This window comes from Orbicella faveolata, unplaced genomic scaffold (assembly GCF_042242905.1).
Source record: "Orbicella faveolata isolate gen_17 unplaced genomic scaffold, um_ofav_v1 contig_12, whole genome shotgun sequence".
Taxonomy (NCBI): domain Eukaryota; kingdom Metazoa; phylum Cnidaria; class Anthozoa; order Scleractinia; family Merulinidae; genus Orbicella; species Orbicella faveolata.
In genome coordinates this window covers 32,182,090-32,198,873 of record NW_028301539.1, presented here as the reverse complement: position 1 = coordinate 32,198,873, position 16,784 = coordinate 32,182,090, and the positions used below count along the sequence as shown (strand labels likewise).

Genomic DNA, 16,784 nt, shown 5'->3' with positions numbered 1-16,784 from the left:
TTCATTAAATAGAGGTTCATTAAATTGAAGTTGCACTGTAAACTAAAGATGTCAGCTACTGACTAACATTACTGTGTACCACAGACCTCTGCGATATATAGGTTATTGACCAGGCTTGAGGTCATGATAGCTTGATATTGGCCTTTTTATGGACTGAGATGCAACATACAGCCATCTTGACCAACTAGGCTTGGCCAATAAACCATTTCTGATGTGGCATATGCATGTATTGAATAATAGTATTGAAGAATACTGTTTGTGCATGATGCACCAGGTAATCATGAGCAGGTAGGGCAGCTCTTGAGCAGCTAAATAGTAAAAACAGTTCAGGAATTGATTTATCTTGCTTATTTGCAGTGCAAGAAGAAGTTTTCGCATTGCACTGCACATGAGTTTTGGTGGAACCCCACCGTTAATATGGTCATCCTGTTATTATGGCAGTTTTATTCTGGCCTGAAAAAAGTTCTTTCTTATTTACTTTCTCATCTACAGAACCCCTTTTTCACGGCCACACTATTAATACGGCCAGATTTTTGTGGCCCTTTGGTGGCCTGATTAACGGGGTTCCACTGCACTCAAACTAGCATTCTTCAACTTTTTCTCTGAACTAGTGTAGTTGAAATACGTTTTTCTAAGTGCTAAGTCTACTGGTTGAGGTCTGTTTCCATGTTAGTGTCCGATTATTATCCAGTAAAATAATTGAAGCATTATCTTTTTCCACCAATTCAATCTGACTTCAGGAATCTTTAAGACGAATGGATACAAACTTTCCAGCAGGAATGCCTTCTAAGGTAGGTTACATGCATCCTTTGCCCCATTGATATTACAATAATTACAGCATACAAGGAAAATACTGTCCATAAATGAGGGACTACTGGATTTTCCTGTCAGGCTTTACGATTTGGTCTGTCACATGCCCAGTGGGTAACATTTTTGGGCTTGAATTTTAGTTTGCAGATGAAGTAGAGCTATCAAGAAAGGCTTTTCTGCTAGCAAACAATGCTCCAACTAGCCCAATGGGCAACCTGGAAACTATATTTTTCTTAGTGCCTTAGTTTCTAAAAGGAATCTGGGGTTATGGTCCTTTTTACCCAAATTATGGTTTAATGATTCACAAAGGATTTCTGAGCACTGCAGACCTGATTTTGAGACAAACTGACCTACAGCCAGTCTATCTGAATGGAAACCATTTCAGTCTCTGTATGACCACACTGTTTTGTAGCCTCTTTAAGAACATTGTGCTTGCCAACAGGGACCTCCAGGTGGAGATTGGGGAATGGGTGCAGGTGGCCCCCCTCCTGGCCGTGGGGGGCCTCCAGGCCGGGGAGGACCACCTGGCCGTGGAGGACCACCTGGTCGTGGAGGACCACCTGGCCGTGGAGGGCCGCCTGGACGTGGAGGGCCACCAGGACGTGGTGGGCCACCAGGACGTGGTGGACCATCAGGACGTGGTGGACCAGGTTTTGGTCCTCGTCAGCCAGGCATGATGAACCCTCCCAGAATGGGCCCAGGAATGATGCCTCCTAGAGGCCCACCATCTATGGGAGGCCCACCTCCTGGAGGCCCACGTGGACCTATGGGACCTGGCATGCGACCTAATGGAGGGGTAAGTTTTGGATTTAATATTCGTCAGTAATTGTGGACTGTTTTTTATCTTGATTGAAATGGTAAAACAGCTTCATGGAAAACCAGGAATGCAATCTGCCAACTGGAAGTCTGTCTTAGCAAAGAAGAAATCATGTCTTCTTTTTGTAGTAAATGAGGACAAGTAGCCTCCTGACAAAGTTTAATTCTGAAAATGTAACTTTCAAATGTTTTAGGATCTGCATTGAATAATCTGCAATATAGATTAGGGTAAAAAGTGTTCCACGTGTGTAGAACAGTTTTCTATGTAGCAGTTGATTGCTACTTGCACACTAGATGTTAACAGAAATTTCATTAGAAAAGATCACATATTATCACTTGATAAAAAGAACCAAGGTCAGAAGTGAAACAATAGCTGTTGCTTTTGCCACAGTGCTATTAATACTTTTTGCCACGCTACAAGATGGATGAGACAATCCATTTCATAGATTTGAGTGAGATGTTTTGTCAATTGCCTATTAGATTTCAGAATGTGAAATGCTATTTGCAAAAAACTGTTTATAGTCAGTGGACAGCTTATGAGAGGCTCTTATGTCTTACAAATTGTTCAAAGAAAACAATGCAAAATGCAAGAAATGTGACCTAAATACCACATTGTTATGAATAGTATAGTTAAAGAGCTTTGCAATCATTTGCGTAAGTTTGTATCGCTTAAGAAATTTATGTATGGTAAGGTACACATCTAGAATTGACTTGTTTAATATAGTGTTTTATTAACAAGCTTACCTCTCAGAAGATAGGCTTCAAGCTGGCCAAATGAGCAAGATATGGGCAATAACTGCTTTCAGTTCAAAGAACAGCACAGTGCTTATTCCATTTGTAGGAAAGGCATTCTTGGTAGTAACTTGAAAACTGTCTAGAGCCATTTTAAATTAAGACAGGAACCAAAAGAAGAGAATCTCAAAATCGCCATTATCTTATTGCCTTGTGTCTTCTTTTACACTAATGAGAAAGCTATTCAAGGGGGGATGTTAAAGGCCAAGATTTTTTTGTGCATGTTACATCAAAGCAAAGAAGGGATCTTTTGTCAGTGTTTTGTTTTCATTCAAAACTTACCTTGTCCATGCATACATCTAGAAACTTTGTTACACGACTTGTACTCTATTGTCAGTTATTTGTTAAGCGTGTTTTAAAAATGACATGAAGAACTAAGACAAATGTGATGCGACTCTGCTTCACAGTGAGTGATGATACTTTCTTTGGATACATGATACAATGTACAAGAAGTTGTGTTCAACATGTCAAATAGCAATACACCTAGAGTAGCACCATAATGTTGCTTTGATTTGTTCTAATGATATGTTTGCTTTCTGTTTTTGCTGCCATCTTCCACCATGGATATCTTTCCTTTTGGATTTTCTCTGTTGTCCATTGGATTCACGGATCATCCCATGAACATTGCAATCAAAATATCATTGAACTTTAATTAATAATCATTCAGAGGCCAAGGTTTGAAAATGACAGAGAACGTGATCGTGACATGGTCGATCGAGATCGACTTGCTGCACGCTCACGTGAGCCACCTTCAAGAGATCATGGAGATTTCAAGAGGCCACGTTACTAGGCACAAACAGTGCACTATTCACACAAACTTTGTTACATTCTGGCGGCATCGATGCTTTGATTGACAAGACCAAAAACATTGAGCCTTTAGTGGGAATAGTGGTACTTTAAGATGACACAATGGAGAGCAGTGGAACATGTTGCCATAAAATATTTTACTTACCAGCACTAACATTTTGTTGATAAACTTGAAAGGATTTGATTTATATTAGATGTACCTTTTGGTCACAAAAGATTGGTCTTTTAACTGGAGAAATTTGCAAATATAATGTTAAGCAAAATAGGACTGCAATGAAACAATTTTTAGCTCATTAACAAATAGCTTGTTAAGTAAGTTTCCATTTATTTGCATGTAAGACATGAAACTGAATTTAAAAGGACTGTTTCAATGTTATTTATCAGCATTAGTTTTGAGGGTTCTCTTAGTGGGGAAATAACTTTTAAAGCTTATTATCCTGTGTGAAGGTTTCAAGTTCTTGAATAAATCTTGTGGCTCTTACAAATCTTATAACATTGCATTTTGTAGATTAACATAGCAATAGTATGGAAGTTCAATATTAGTCAAGCCTGGCGCTACCTCTTTAAGCCGTTGTTTCCACCTGTGTTTGTGCCACATTGACGATGATCATAATTTTTAGACTCTTGGCCAGGATCAAGAAGCCTTGCTAGTGCTTGTTAGTTTCCTAGTTCTTTTGACTGTGCTGCGTATTGGCAGAAGCAAGTTCGTTGGCTGATTTCGATCTTCATTGAGAATACTGTTGACTGTCAAGATGTGCTTGCTCATTCAATCTTTGTAGTTTCATGTGTTAATCAAATTCAATTACACATCTCACTATGACAATGGACAAAGGACTCTTCTTGAAAGAATTGTCATGAGGTTTTCATATATGGTTTTTATTCAGTTTACTCTGTAATCAATATGTATATAATTAACTACTATTAAAACTTGACATTTTAATGGATTTGATATGAAATGTTTTTTTTTAAGATTGGTCGACTTAGTAGGACTGGAGAAAAAAGTTTTTTCTCTGACCAGAATCCAAATATTCATCTTTACACAGTTTGACTAACATCTTGGCATAAATGGCAAACAATTTGAAAGAGAGATCTCATTCTTTTATAGGTTGCCTTTTATTTTTGAGGACTTTATCTCTTGTATGGACATTTTAATCTTCTTTGTGCACATCAAGTTTTGTGTTTTTGGAGTATGTTTTATCACAGTGAACCTGATTATCTGAATACCAATTTAACCCCTACTTTTTGTTAACCTAACTTACAGTTCCCCTTCAAAGTATTAGCCCACTTTAAATAGTTGCTGGGTAAGCTTGCCATGCAAAGTGTTTTTATTTTTATTTTTTTTATTTTTTTTTCTCTTCGTGGAATCTTTATTTTTCAAACCATGAAATCACCTTTAAATTTCCCACGTAGAGAGCAGTTTATTTCTTTATGTACGTTGAGGGCTCATGCTCCAATCTGGGGGCCACAGATAATTCTGGATATATTCTTTCTTGTTAGAATGTAGTTGCATAGCTGCAGAGTGTTGTTTCCTCTCGGTTGTATTTCCAACCCGAAAATTCAGCAATAAATGAAATTATGGAGGATAATGTAGATGTGGAAAATGCAAAATTCCACAAAGGAACGTGAGAAAGTATGGAAAGAATATCTGAAGGCAAAAATGGTATGAAGTCTGAAGGAAACACCAATGTTTTAGGATTGAGTGAAGTGGTCATCCAGTATTCAGTTGGTACCTTCTTTGCAACGTTACGTAATAAAGCAGTTATTGGTTGACTATGGCAGATAACACTCATCTTATCATTGATTACACTGAATGTTGAGGTGAGAGAGAGACGCTCACTACTTGATCACTAGAAGACTGATCTATTAGAATGAAATAGTCATTCATAAAGTTTGTAATGTAACATTGTAAATAGGGGAGGTCAATGTTATTTGATTGGATTACATTGTATAACAGTGTTGGGTTTTTAAAGTCAAATAAGCATGTTCAAATGAAAATAGAATATACAAGATACAGACCTGTGTTAAGTTTTCCTTTTCAGAAATAATCTTATTGCAAGACTAGAAGATTCAAGCGGGTTTCTAAAGGGGGCTTTGAATTAGGACAAATTAGGAACACTGTTACAATGCCATGTAACTTTTTAACCCCTTGCATTCAACAGCAAAGTACTGAGTGTATAGGCAGGAGGAAGCTGAAACCATTGATTGTATGCACTGCATAGCATTCCTCTTTAGTGAATCTGAGGGCTGAGGAGGGTTTAGTCTCATATTTTAACTATTTGGGCATGTCACATGGCTGCAGCAGAGCTTGAGCTTCAGCCTGCAGTGTTTCAGCAAGAAAATTTTACTTGAGGGCCTAAGTGGTCCCTGAAGACCTTTTTTAGGGGCCAAATTTTTAGGAAAGGGACCAATAAATTGAAAGCTACAGAGGGAAAAAAATACATCAGGGTACCAAGGAAAATAAAGCAGTTTATTAGGATCTATGATAAAATTTTAAGTGCTTTTTGAAGTGTTTCTACTCAATAAAGTTTCTTTTGAATTAGATACTAGTATAAAGGATCTGTGCATTACAAGAGAACAATCCTTAGGCATACATGATGTAGTCAATGATCAAGGGTTTGCAATTCATTATAGGGTGATTTCATACATGGTCAGCCATTTGGAAGTTTTCCAAGAATCAAAACTGCAACAAAGCAGAAGGACGGATTGACTTCTTTTCTTATGTTGAATGTTTTAGAAGCAAAGATCTTTCAATGTAATTTTCTAGAAGGACATAATGTGTGACAAAATAGCCGTTATTAATCGTCAACAGAGAGAAATGTAGTCGCCATTATGGCTACTAAACCAGAAGTTTTGGTCGTCAAGGATGAAGTGTTAGTTGTGTCGGTGACCATATTGGTCACAATTTTGAACCCTGGGATGGCTTTTAAATACTATGCCTGTGTTAAGCCTGAAGCCTTGTAAAAGGAAAGGGCCAAATTGGCCTTTTTCTCATTTTTCTGGGGGCCATCTCTGATTGCAGCGTGGGATTCCTGCAATGGCACGCTCTGGCGGAAACAGTGAGCCTATATGTATACTAATGAAAATCTGAGATTGGGGGATATGTTACAAAAACCTGAGTTTGTGATCATCAGCTCTGACAATCCCGAAATGACCATCCCTTAGATATACACACTTCTTTGAATATCTTTAAAAAGGTGCTTCCAGTATTTGTGCGTTTAAAACTAAACACTAAAATCAGTTTATAGATTCTACAGTACTATTTGGGATGGCTTGTCTCAACAGTTAAGTAAGAAACTGCAGAATTGTACTGCCATGGTTACAACAAAGTCAAGATATGACAAAAACTTTAGGCTTCTTCTCAATTCACTTGGTTTTGACACTGTTATTCAGAAGAGTAAAGCAAAAGGCCTGTATGGTATGCTTGCACCAGGTTATCTTACGATTTCTGCAATGCCAAGAACTGACCATGTGAAATGTAATTCTTCCCTCTATGGAGCTCTTCTCTAGAACAGTCTCCCCAAGGTAGCTAGAGCTGCCAGCTGCTAAGTCTTTGTAAAAAAAAAAAAAACATATCAACAAATGGTTTCTTCCTCTGATTCCCACACAGCAAATGTATAAACCAGATAATGGAGTATTTAAATTTTCTTTAAAGACACTTTGTTTGCTGTATGTTTTTGCTAAGTTACTTTTTAAAATACTTGATGAAAAAAAAAAAAATAGGTTCAAAGGGTTTGGATGTACAGGTAAGAAAATTGTAAAGGGGATGGAGTGGGAGGGGGTTGTTGATGATGCCAATGGAGCACTGTCACATGAAGTGTTGTGAAGTAGCCATTCTGTCAGGAAGAAATTACATGATTTGAGATTGGAGCAATTGGTGTATCACTTTGCACTTATGAATAATCCCGAGCCTCTTTGGGTAAGTGATGGGGCGTTGACCCATACAGCTGCTTTGCCAGATGTTGTCTTGCAAGAACATTAAGGCGTATGTAACAATGTCACAAGGTATCTTGGGTAATGCTGTTTCTCCAATGCTTGAATGAAGCTCATATTGCTTTGATGTGACAGAAGGAGATAGCATTCAACATATGTATTCATGCTTTCTCCTTCCTTCTTACTGAAAAACTGTGGACCTCCACCAAGCAACGACAAACTGTCACTACCCATAATGCCAATTGGCTATGTTATAGGTTTTTGCAGGATGAACTTTGTTGAAACAGCCGTATGTTAAATTGTTTTGAGCGGAGAAAGTTGAAAACAAGATATTTTGGTACTATCCTCATCAGAGTTCTGTGACTACTTTTGTTTCCGTGTTCTTTTCACAAGACACTTCAAGAATGATCAGTGTTTATACATCAGTGTGTTTGGTGAGCCTTTAGCAAAAGATCATTTGAGGAGAAACTGATGCCAACCTTCTGGCACAATTCATGCAGTGCTTTTTGTTTCAGTCCAGTTTTGATCATGTGACATTTTGAACTAGAGAAAAATGACTACAAAGTATCAATCAGCATGAGATATTTGCTCTCGTTATTTGACTTTTATGCCAGTCAAATAAATAAGAATTTCAGTTTAGGAAATGGAAAATGTGACACATGTTTACACACACTACAGTCTGATGTAAACATGAGAGAGACTTCAAAAGAATTTAAAAGTTGCAATATTGTGTCGGCTGTCTGTTCCTAGTGTCCTGCAAACAACTACAACCAATTGGAGCTATGTGATATCGTGAAAGTTTTATAAAGCAGCTTTTAAAAAAAATTGTCGTTTTACTTGTGCTGCGAAAAAAATCTTTTGACAATTGAAAGAGTTTCATGCACTAAGTAAGAATTTTAACCCAGGGAGAAAGCAGCAGATATGTTAATTGTGTTTCACAGAAGTGAAACTGTGTTCCATTGGATGTTACCGCATGGATGAAGGAAGGTATGTGGATGTATAAATTTGTGTATTGCACATAATGTGTACAGGTATATATTTATTTTTGGTAGTTGACAAAAGACTCGGTAATGTCATCCATAAGATTTATAAAGTGATTGGTTTCTTAAAAGAAATTGTTGTGCCCTATTGGCAAGCAGGTAAAACATTAATAGATGATCACTAACTTGCTTAATTGTTTGGGAAAAGCTGATGTTTCTAGAATCAGCTCCTTGTCAAAATAAGATGGAGGATTGTGGGTTTGTGTGCTTTTGAAACAATTTTTTGCAGGCTTTCTCTTCATCACAGCGACCTTGAAAGTCGTAACACTTTGAAGTTAGCACTGTGGGCTCCCATGGTATCAGTTTATTCTTGCATTCTCTGCTAACATGCCTCCATGTTGCTGATATAATGTGTGCTCTGATTGACTAATTCTAGAGCAATACTCTTGTGCAATGCCCCTGGGTCAATTATGAGCCTGCTAAAATATAGCAAAAATCCATACAGTAAACAACTTATTAACCTCAGTCAGTCGGTCTTTACAGGAAAATCTCAAACCTTAGCCTTGCCATATTGACCTTACTACTGCTTGATCAATACAGCGAGATCTTGGTTTGAGATTTTCCCATAAAGAGCCAACTCTGGGTCAATAAGTAGTTAAACATGCACGCAACTGACAATCCTCCATTTAGGTACCTTTATCAACTTCAAGTTGATAAAGTAATGATTGTGAAAATTTGAATTAAAAAAAAACTTCAAGTTGATGATCAAGGAGGCAAAAAATTCAAAGGCTGCAGAATTCTGATTTGAAGTAGAGCTCAGTACATTACATTAAATTTTACAGAAGTGTTGTGTCAACAAGATGGCACTGCAATTGTATTAAGGATTTCATCTGATTTGTTATATGGGTGTCATTGTTTACATTTTGTCTCATATGTAACAGTAGTTATTCTCTAAGCGAACTGACAATTAAACAGCCTGTGAAGCTTGTAAATTGACAGGGTTGCCACAGGTCAGGAAATGGTCAGGGCGAAAAATTCTTGGTCAGGGAAAAGTCAGAATTTTATTTGGAGTCAGAAAAATTGACATTTTGAGAACTTTTAGCATGGCTGATTTAATACCATAGAAGGCTGAAAGGAACATGGGGTCACTGTGATCTCAACGATATTTTTCCTTAATGAAGAAAGAAAATTTGTTGAAAACTTGTCAGTCTTAATAAACGAGTGAAAAGGACGGCTGTAGGTTGAGCCTAGTAGCTGCTACCAGATCTGACATTTTGGATTTATTTGGTCACGGAAATTTTATTTTTGTTAGGGAAAAGTCAGAATTTTGAAAAGTGATGTCTGTGGCAACCATGATTGAGAAATGTTTTAAGTCTTTGGGTGTAATATTGATGGAGAGATTGGTTTTCAGGAACTCCATTCTTCGGAAACTTTAGAGATTATAAAATGCCGTACTAAAGTGGAAATGATATAACAGCATTAAATAACTATAGTTTGTGACAAGTGAAAGTTACACAATATTAGCGTTAGGACTGAGCCCTAGTTGCAATTAGTAGAAATTATTATCAGCAACAAGCATGAATTTTTATCAGCAAAGTCGCAAGCCATAAAGCATAAGCAATATTCGTTAAATGCAATTTAACTATTGCTTTAGCAGCAGACAAAAATTTGAAAAAAGTTGCAGATTTCCAAGTTAACTTTCAGTGTCTGATGTCAAAGGCATTTCTGTCCATGCGATGTACATTGCAAACTGAAGGTAAAGTATTGTATGTTCTTAAGATCTGTAAGCTGGTATGTAAGGATACATCTGTGAAGCGCATATTGCGAAAAAAACGAACTCATTCAGCAAAGCTTGACCTGATTTTGTAATAGTATTTTTTTTATCTCAGCTATCTCTTACTTAAAACTTTCCTTTAATACTCCAGGTTTAGTCAACAAAAAATGTTTGATAAAATGGAAAGCTGATAGCTGTTTTAGGAAAAATATATGGAGATCATTGCCCCTTTCCTGCTATTATCGTTTATCCTCCTTTTAATATTCCTCTTTAATTTTTAAGAGTACAACTTGTGGAGGCACAGCGGCCTCGTAGTTAGTGCACTCACCTCCAGGTTGAGCAGTCTGGGTTTGAGCCCTGGCTGAGGACATTGTGTTGTGCCCTTGGGCAAGACACTTTACTCTCACAGTGCCTTTCTCCACCCAGGTGTAAAAGTGGGTACCAGCGAACTTAATGCAGGGGGTAATCCTGGAATGGACTAGGAACCCATCCAAGCGGGGTGGGGGGGGGGGGGGGGAGAGAAGAAATACTTGTAGACACTTCATGCCACAGAATGCCACAGAAACTAGAGATAATTTCCAGGCTGATGGGCCCCTTTTCTCGTGTGCAGACTTAATCTTACCTTTTACAACTTAGGAAGAACTGTAAAGTTGTTTTCGAAAACTAATCACCCAGGTTATCTTAAGTTGTAAAATTTTTTCGTCCTTTCATGAAAAGAATCTTCTACTGCAATTTCAGTAAGGGCATTTTCCGTAACAAGCCAGTTCTTATCGGTCAAAACAAAGGTAGTAAGAATATTACTTGTTGTTGACTTCAGAACTTTGCAAATTCTTGAGTTGTGAGCTGCACAGTTCACTTTGGTTGTTTTCTTACTAAGTGCATTGTATTGTGGGGTACATAAGTAACATATTAATTTTGTTATGCCAGTTTATGAAGCATTTTTTCTTCTGAAAAAGTCAGTCTCAACTTGTTTTGTCAATTTAAGTTGCATTTAAGTCGTTAGCTAATTTTGTTTGAAGTGATACCTGTTTCCTGTGGTGAGCTTGTACATACTACAGCATTAGTTACTACCAGTGGAACACGAGGACATGTTTAACACAATTGTTCATGGTGAATTGGTTTTGATAAAATGGAACCCCTGAGTTGTTGCATCTGTATGGAGCCAGGGTGGAAAGAGCTTGGAGCACATGGCCTTAGAACTATGCAGAAGCTATTTACTTCTATTTTATAGTACTACAGTGTTCTGTGCATGTGAAAATACTAGCAATTGAAATGGATATCATCAAGAAGAAAATACCGATTTAACAAATAAAACCTAGCATTCTAGTTTTGCATTACTTTTTTTTAATCTCCACCATTTATTACAAGTTACTCAGATTATATTAAATATGTTTTTCCTCTTTCTAGATCTCTGTTGATATATATATTTTTTATTTTGCTGTTAGTTTCCATTTGATTTGTGGATTCAAAATCTCAGGCCTGGTTCAAAAACCACTTTGCTGTCAACCCAGTTCTGTCGATTTAGTTGACATACTTGTTGACCCTGATTCAAATGGATTTCTTTTGCTGCATTTAGTTTGGTTTTGGTGCAAGAGCAGAATGGTGGTTGAACTTGGCATGAGAAGTGTGGGAGCAACATTGACATCTCATATAATTCTGGCACTCTTCACATTTTGAAATCATCTGTTGCTGTTTTTTTTTTTTTTATTATTTTTTCTTGTCAACAGCTCCGTGTGGTTACCTGTGGAATGTAACAATATATAAGAGGTAAGAAGTTTTGTATTTTTGTTTTTGTCAGCTGTCAATCATTTGTCTTCTGGTGCAAAGGCATGGTCGTGCAACCGGGATCTACGTTTGTAAAAGAAAACAGCAGTAGTGTGAACACTGGATGCAATTTTTCATGATTGGTTGAGTATTCTAGCATTTTTACTCTTACTCCCTTGAATGTTTAAAAACCATCTTTTTTTTTCAAATTCAAATTGAAGTGTCAAGGTCCTGCCGAAAAAAAACTAGCAACGTCTGATCTATTAGCAAACTGTGCTTGTGTGATGATGAATCACAGTGATGTGAGAGTGTTGTTTGTAGCAGAGCCAGAAATGGTTGAACCCACTGTTACAACTTCACTTGATTGATCACAAATTCAGCCTGACTGATGTCTGAAGCACATAGCAAGGTTCACGCTCTTTAGAAGGTAATTATCTGAAGATAATTATTGTATGAAGCGTTAATTTTTGGACTGATTTCACAGCTAGCGGTATCGAGAGATTCCTGCAGATATCTTGAGTTCCTTGTCCATCATCGTGCTGGTATGTGCGGAGTTCAGTATTATAAAACTTATATTTCATGCATTGTTTGCGCTTATGTGCCGAATGTGTCATGAATTTACACCAAAGTAATTGTCTTAGATGCCACTTTTGTCATGGGGGTACTTCTCACAAGGAAGTACTTATTTTAAGGTGGCTAAAAACAGTTTCAAGCAGTTAGATTTTGATAGGCCATTATAACCACTCTTAATCACTTGATCATGATGCTTCAATCATGGTGTCAAAAAACTGCCCAATCATTGGTGAACACGTTATCATTTTCGTGACACCATAGCAACAGTAGGACATGCTAAAAACACACGTAATTACAGCTTTTAGGGCTTATAATTAGAAAACGGCACGGGGAAATTTTTTTGTATTATCAAATTTTAATAAGCATGATAAGAAGGAACTTTTGGCAAGGTTTAAAATAATTCTGTGCATAGGGTTCAGAGCTACCTTAAATTTTCAAAACTTAAGGTTATACCCAGCCCGTTTTATGAAGCTCGATTAGACGTAGAAATTTTCGTAGAGCTCTACGATTCTTTGTAATAAAGAATTTGACTGACAAGGCGAATTCTTTTTTTAGCTCATTTCGTAGGAGAAAGTTGACTGATCTCAACCTTTCAAGCACAAGATAAGCACATTGGTTATTTCTTTGGAAACATTCTCTAATTGCTTTTTCAATTCCCATAAGACTCATTGAACTAAGTATCGGAAAAGTGAGTTCAAAGGCTCAGAGAGAATTGTTGATGATTGTTTTTTTTTTTATTTAACTTATCCACTGTAAGCTATAAATAATCGAAAATCTCTAACCTTAAAGAAAATAATTACCTTGCTTTTAGAAAAGGGAACTCGTAAATGGACAAACCATAAGTTAACATGCATCATATGGCCTTGAAATCAGCCGAGATTTATGTTAAAGTAAAAAGTTCCTCAAACCGCATTTTATATTATTTGCTTAGCAAGCAGAAATTGTCTGTAGTGAATATCGTGTTGATGTACTTAAATCGAATAGTAGCTTGTTGAGGAGCTGTATGTAACTAGTATTCACTGTTGACTATTCAATAGGGGAATCGTTGCTTTGCCTAATTGGTCAAAAAGGGGAAATAACTTTGATACCGGCCGGTAGCGCGCGAATCGCGTCAACAGTTTATGATGTTAAAGAGTTTATCTTACGCGTACTTAAATCTTTCTCGACACAAACACACCAGACATTCAGTCCTCTAGGTTGACATGCAGACCTAACCTCTTTATTTCATGCTTTGTTAAATCCGGAGATGTTGAAGAGTGAATTTATTTTCAAACTTGGAAGTGTGACAATTTTTTTTCTTTGGGGGGGGGGGGGGGAAATGGGGCAGAGGTGGAGGAGGGGGGAGAGTGGTTTGGGGCCTTCTTAGACCAAACACTCCACCCCAGGCTTCCCGCCTGGGACTCTTTCTGCAGGTCACCCGGTAAGTGACAGTGCGTAAATTTGAAGCATTCTCCGTGTCGTTTTTGAATTACAAGCCCCTAAAGCTGTAATTAAGGGTGTTTTTACTAGGTCATACTGTTGCTATGGTAACCTATTGTGTCACGAAAATGATAACAACGTGTTCACCAATGATTGGGCAGTATTTTGATACCGTGATTGTAGCATCAAGTGATAAATATTGGTTATAATGTCCCATCAAGATCTAACTGCTGGAAACTGTTTTGAGCCACCTTAATCTGGACACTTACTAAAAAGACGGGCACTTATTGAATCTTTACGTTATTTCCATTGTTGTTGTCAGTCCCTTTCTATTGTGCAGAAGTGCTAGCTTACTTCTGAAATCTTTAACTGACCTTTGTTGTGTTGTGCAGTGATGAAAGCTCAGATGTGAGAGTGTTGTTTGTAGCAGAGCCAGAAATGGTTGAACCCACTGTTACAACTTCACTTGATTGATCACAAATTCAGCCTGACTGATGTCTGAAGCACACACTTTGTTTCAAATATTTCAAGTCATTGTACCTATTCAACGTCCCAAAAGATAGTTTATAGCCAATCAAACTTTAATTGAACGTCACCTATCAGTTGAAGGGACACAGTCAGCTTTTTGACCGTGCTGACCTGGACACTAGTTTCTCACTTAAAAGAGTTCACCTCAACCTGAAATCAAAGATACGCTTCGAGTACATCTAGAAATCCGCTTTAATCTTCACAGTATTTTGCTTGATTTTCAATTGTTTACTGAAAAACCTGTTTTTGAGTGTGCTTTTGCTCATCCTATGATATTTTATCATATTTGGTTAAAAACAGTATGGATCGAGTCTCTATGATATGCAAATTAGCTATGAAATGGTATCTAATGCGCTTGTGCACCAACTGACTGTGTCCCTTTAAATTCACTTGTAAAACGGTAAACTTGGTTTAAGCTCACGTATCAAACGAAATCAAGCTTACCAATATAAACAGTTTGATAGATCAAGTTTGCTCACGTTTATGTTGATTTATATTCGAGTTACCTTGTGCCTCTGTTTCAAAATGAGTCTTCGTGCAACACCTTTCATGAAAATGATTTGCTTGAAAATGAACCTGTAGGCGGAACACATTTCCATATGAATGGTTTCGCACTAAGACTCGTATTGACAGAGAGGCAAAAGGCATCTCGGAAATGGCCTATTAAATTGGATTCAAGTCTGGTTAGATTTTATTTAGCTCTTATCAACCGAGTAGGAGGTCTGTATGGGGGAATCTTGACCGAGGTCGTGAGTACAGACCGAACGCAGTGAGGTCTGTACACACGACCGAGGTCAAGATTCTCCCATACAGACCGACTTAGCTTGGTTAATAAGATGTTTATTATATGGCAAACAAGAAAACTTTAATTCCTTTAATGTAACTGGCTTGCTGACATTTTGCTTGCAAACGGAGATGAGCTTAACTTAAACCTGCCGAAATTTGCTCGTCCTCTTTACTTTTTTTTGTCATCAGGCTTTTTGGCACTTCCATAAATGATTGAGAAGAAAAATAAAAGAAAACGGTGAACATATTTGTATTTGAGTTTGCTACTTTTTCAACGCAAAATGAAACCGGTCTAGATGCCGGTCTAGATGGGAAAATCTAGACCGCGGTCAATATCGATTTCAGCCAATCAAATTCGTGAATTCGGTAGTTCCCAGTCCTTGTGAGACAGCGATATAATCAATTAGAATACAAGCAAATTGTGGCAGTTCGGTAGGCTTCCATGCAGTTTCTACTGTTTTGATTCTGTCTATAGAACGTTAGGTTGACGTATCGGTTCTCGAAAACCTGTATGGTTTGCTCTGTTTTGTCTACTATAGGTTCCAAAGGGAGTTGTTTCACACAGCCGCTCACACAAATATCAACTCTGGACCTCAAAGCAGGTTTGTATGCATATGCAAGATTTTTCCTTTACTATTTTTCTCTTTTCTTTGGGACAAAGCAAACCATCTGAATCGCCGAGGGATTGGAACCCATCACTTAAACACAGGGCAGGACAACCCGTTATGAGCATGCCTGGTCATTTACTAAGGGTTCTCAATCTCGTTCCTCAAGTCTTTGTTCCTTAGTGTGCCAGCTTGACGAAACCAATGACGCTCGTTTTCACGATCGACTTGTTACATTTTTCAAGATGAAACACTTCTTGGCACAAAGATATCGCAACTGTTTGTCACCCAGTATTGTTTATCTTTCCCATACAAAACTCAAGCATAAGTGAACGAACTATTTGTGGCCAACGAAATAAAGATGTGTATACTGCGTCCTATGCAGAGCACAACGGCAAAACTACAGACTACTGGGCAGGGTGCCATTTTTTTTCTTGGTTGAATAGACAAATAGACCATTTTACAGTTGTCTGCTCGGTGACCTGGCCTTTGTATGGCCGCGAGGCTAGAGTTGACCTTGTTTTGATACAGACCTCACTGCTTTTGTTGTGTAAAACAAGTTCTGATGCTAACTAGGTGCATTTACATGACAAAAGCAGTGAGGTCTGTATCAAAACAAGGTCAACTCTAGCCTCGCTGCCATACAAAGGCCAGGTCACTGAGCAGACAACTGTAAAATGGTCTATTGCTTCTGATGTCTTGCAACGTTTTACAAGAATTGTGACTCTTGAATTGAGGTGGACCAAAATGACTCCTTATTACACAGGTTAGAGCAGTTTGAGTTTCGTAAAACCAAAACCAAAGTAATCACTCTGGCCAATTACAAAAGACGAGAAAACCCAGTGAACAAATCAAAACTCGAAGCAGATACGTATACCCGATGCGAAGCGCGGGAAAATGTTTGCGCGCGAATCACGCTTTGTTATGGCTTTTCTTCTGATTGGATGACAAAGTGGCGCGAGTTTTTTAAGACAATCGCGCAGCGCAGTACTGAAAAACCAAAGCAAACGCTAATTACTTTCTACATTCAAGTGAAAACTGTTCTCAACAAACATTCATAAACAGGATTACTTCAGTATCGGTAACCAAAGCTCTTCTGTTTTTGTTGTAGACTTTGGCAGTGGTCATGGATTCAGTCGATGCCGATCATGTCGCCATTGTAAATTGTAAATATAAAAATAAAGGACACTCTTCAAAGTC

The 16,784-nt window shown here is 37.8% G+C and overlaps 1 protein-coding gene across 7 annotated transcripts in view; it reads left to right on the top strand.

Moving 5' to 3' along the window:
- LOC110044414 (uncharacterized) overlaps window positions 1-16,784 on the top strand; it is a 20,828-nt gene extending 4,044 nt beyond the window's left edge. Inside the window, exons 7-13 of one of the 7 annotated variants that reach the window (XR_016205693.1) lie at window positions 741-791; window positions 1,253-1,606; window positions 11,637-11,676; window positions 12,158-12,215; window positions 12,802-12,849; window positions 15,519-15,581; window positions 16,696-16,784. Coding sequence is in view for 1 of the 7 variants with exons in the window: in XM_020749958.2 (XP_020605617.2) it covers window positions 741-791; window positions 1,253-1,606; window positions 3,086-3,208 (528 nt within the window). In the remaining 6 variants the exon portion in view is untranslated. Of the gene's footprint in view, window positions 1-740; window positions 792-1,252; window positions 1,607-3,085; window positions 4,170-11,636; window positions 11,677-11,994; window positions 12,101-12,157; window positions 12,216-12,801; window positions 12,850-15,518; window positions 15,582-16,695 lie in introns of those variants that run through there. The other 6 variants (XR_016205692.1, XR_016205695.1, XR_016205694.1 and 3 more) reach the window with 6 other exon arrangements.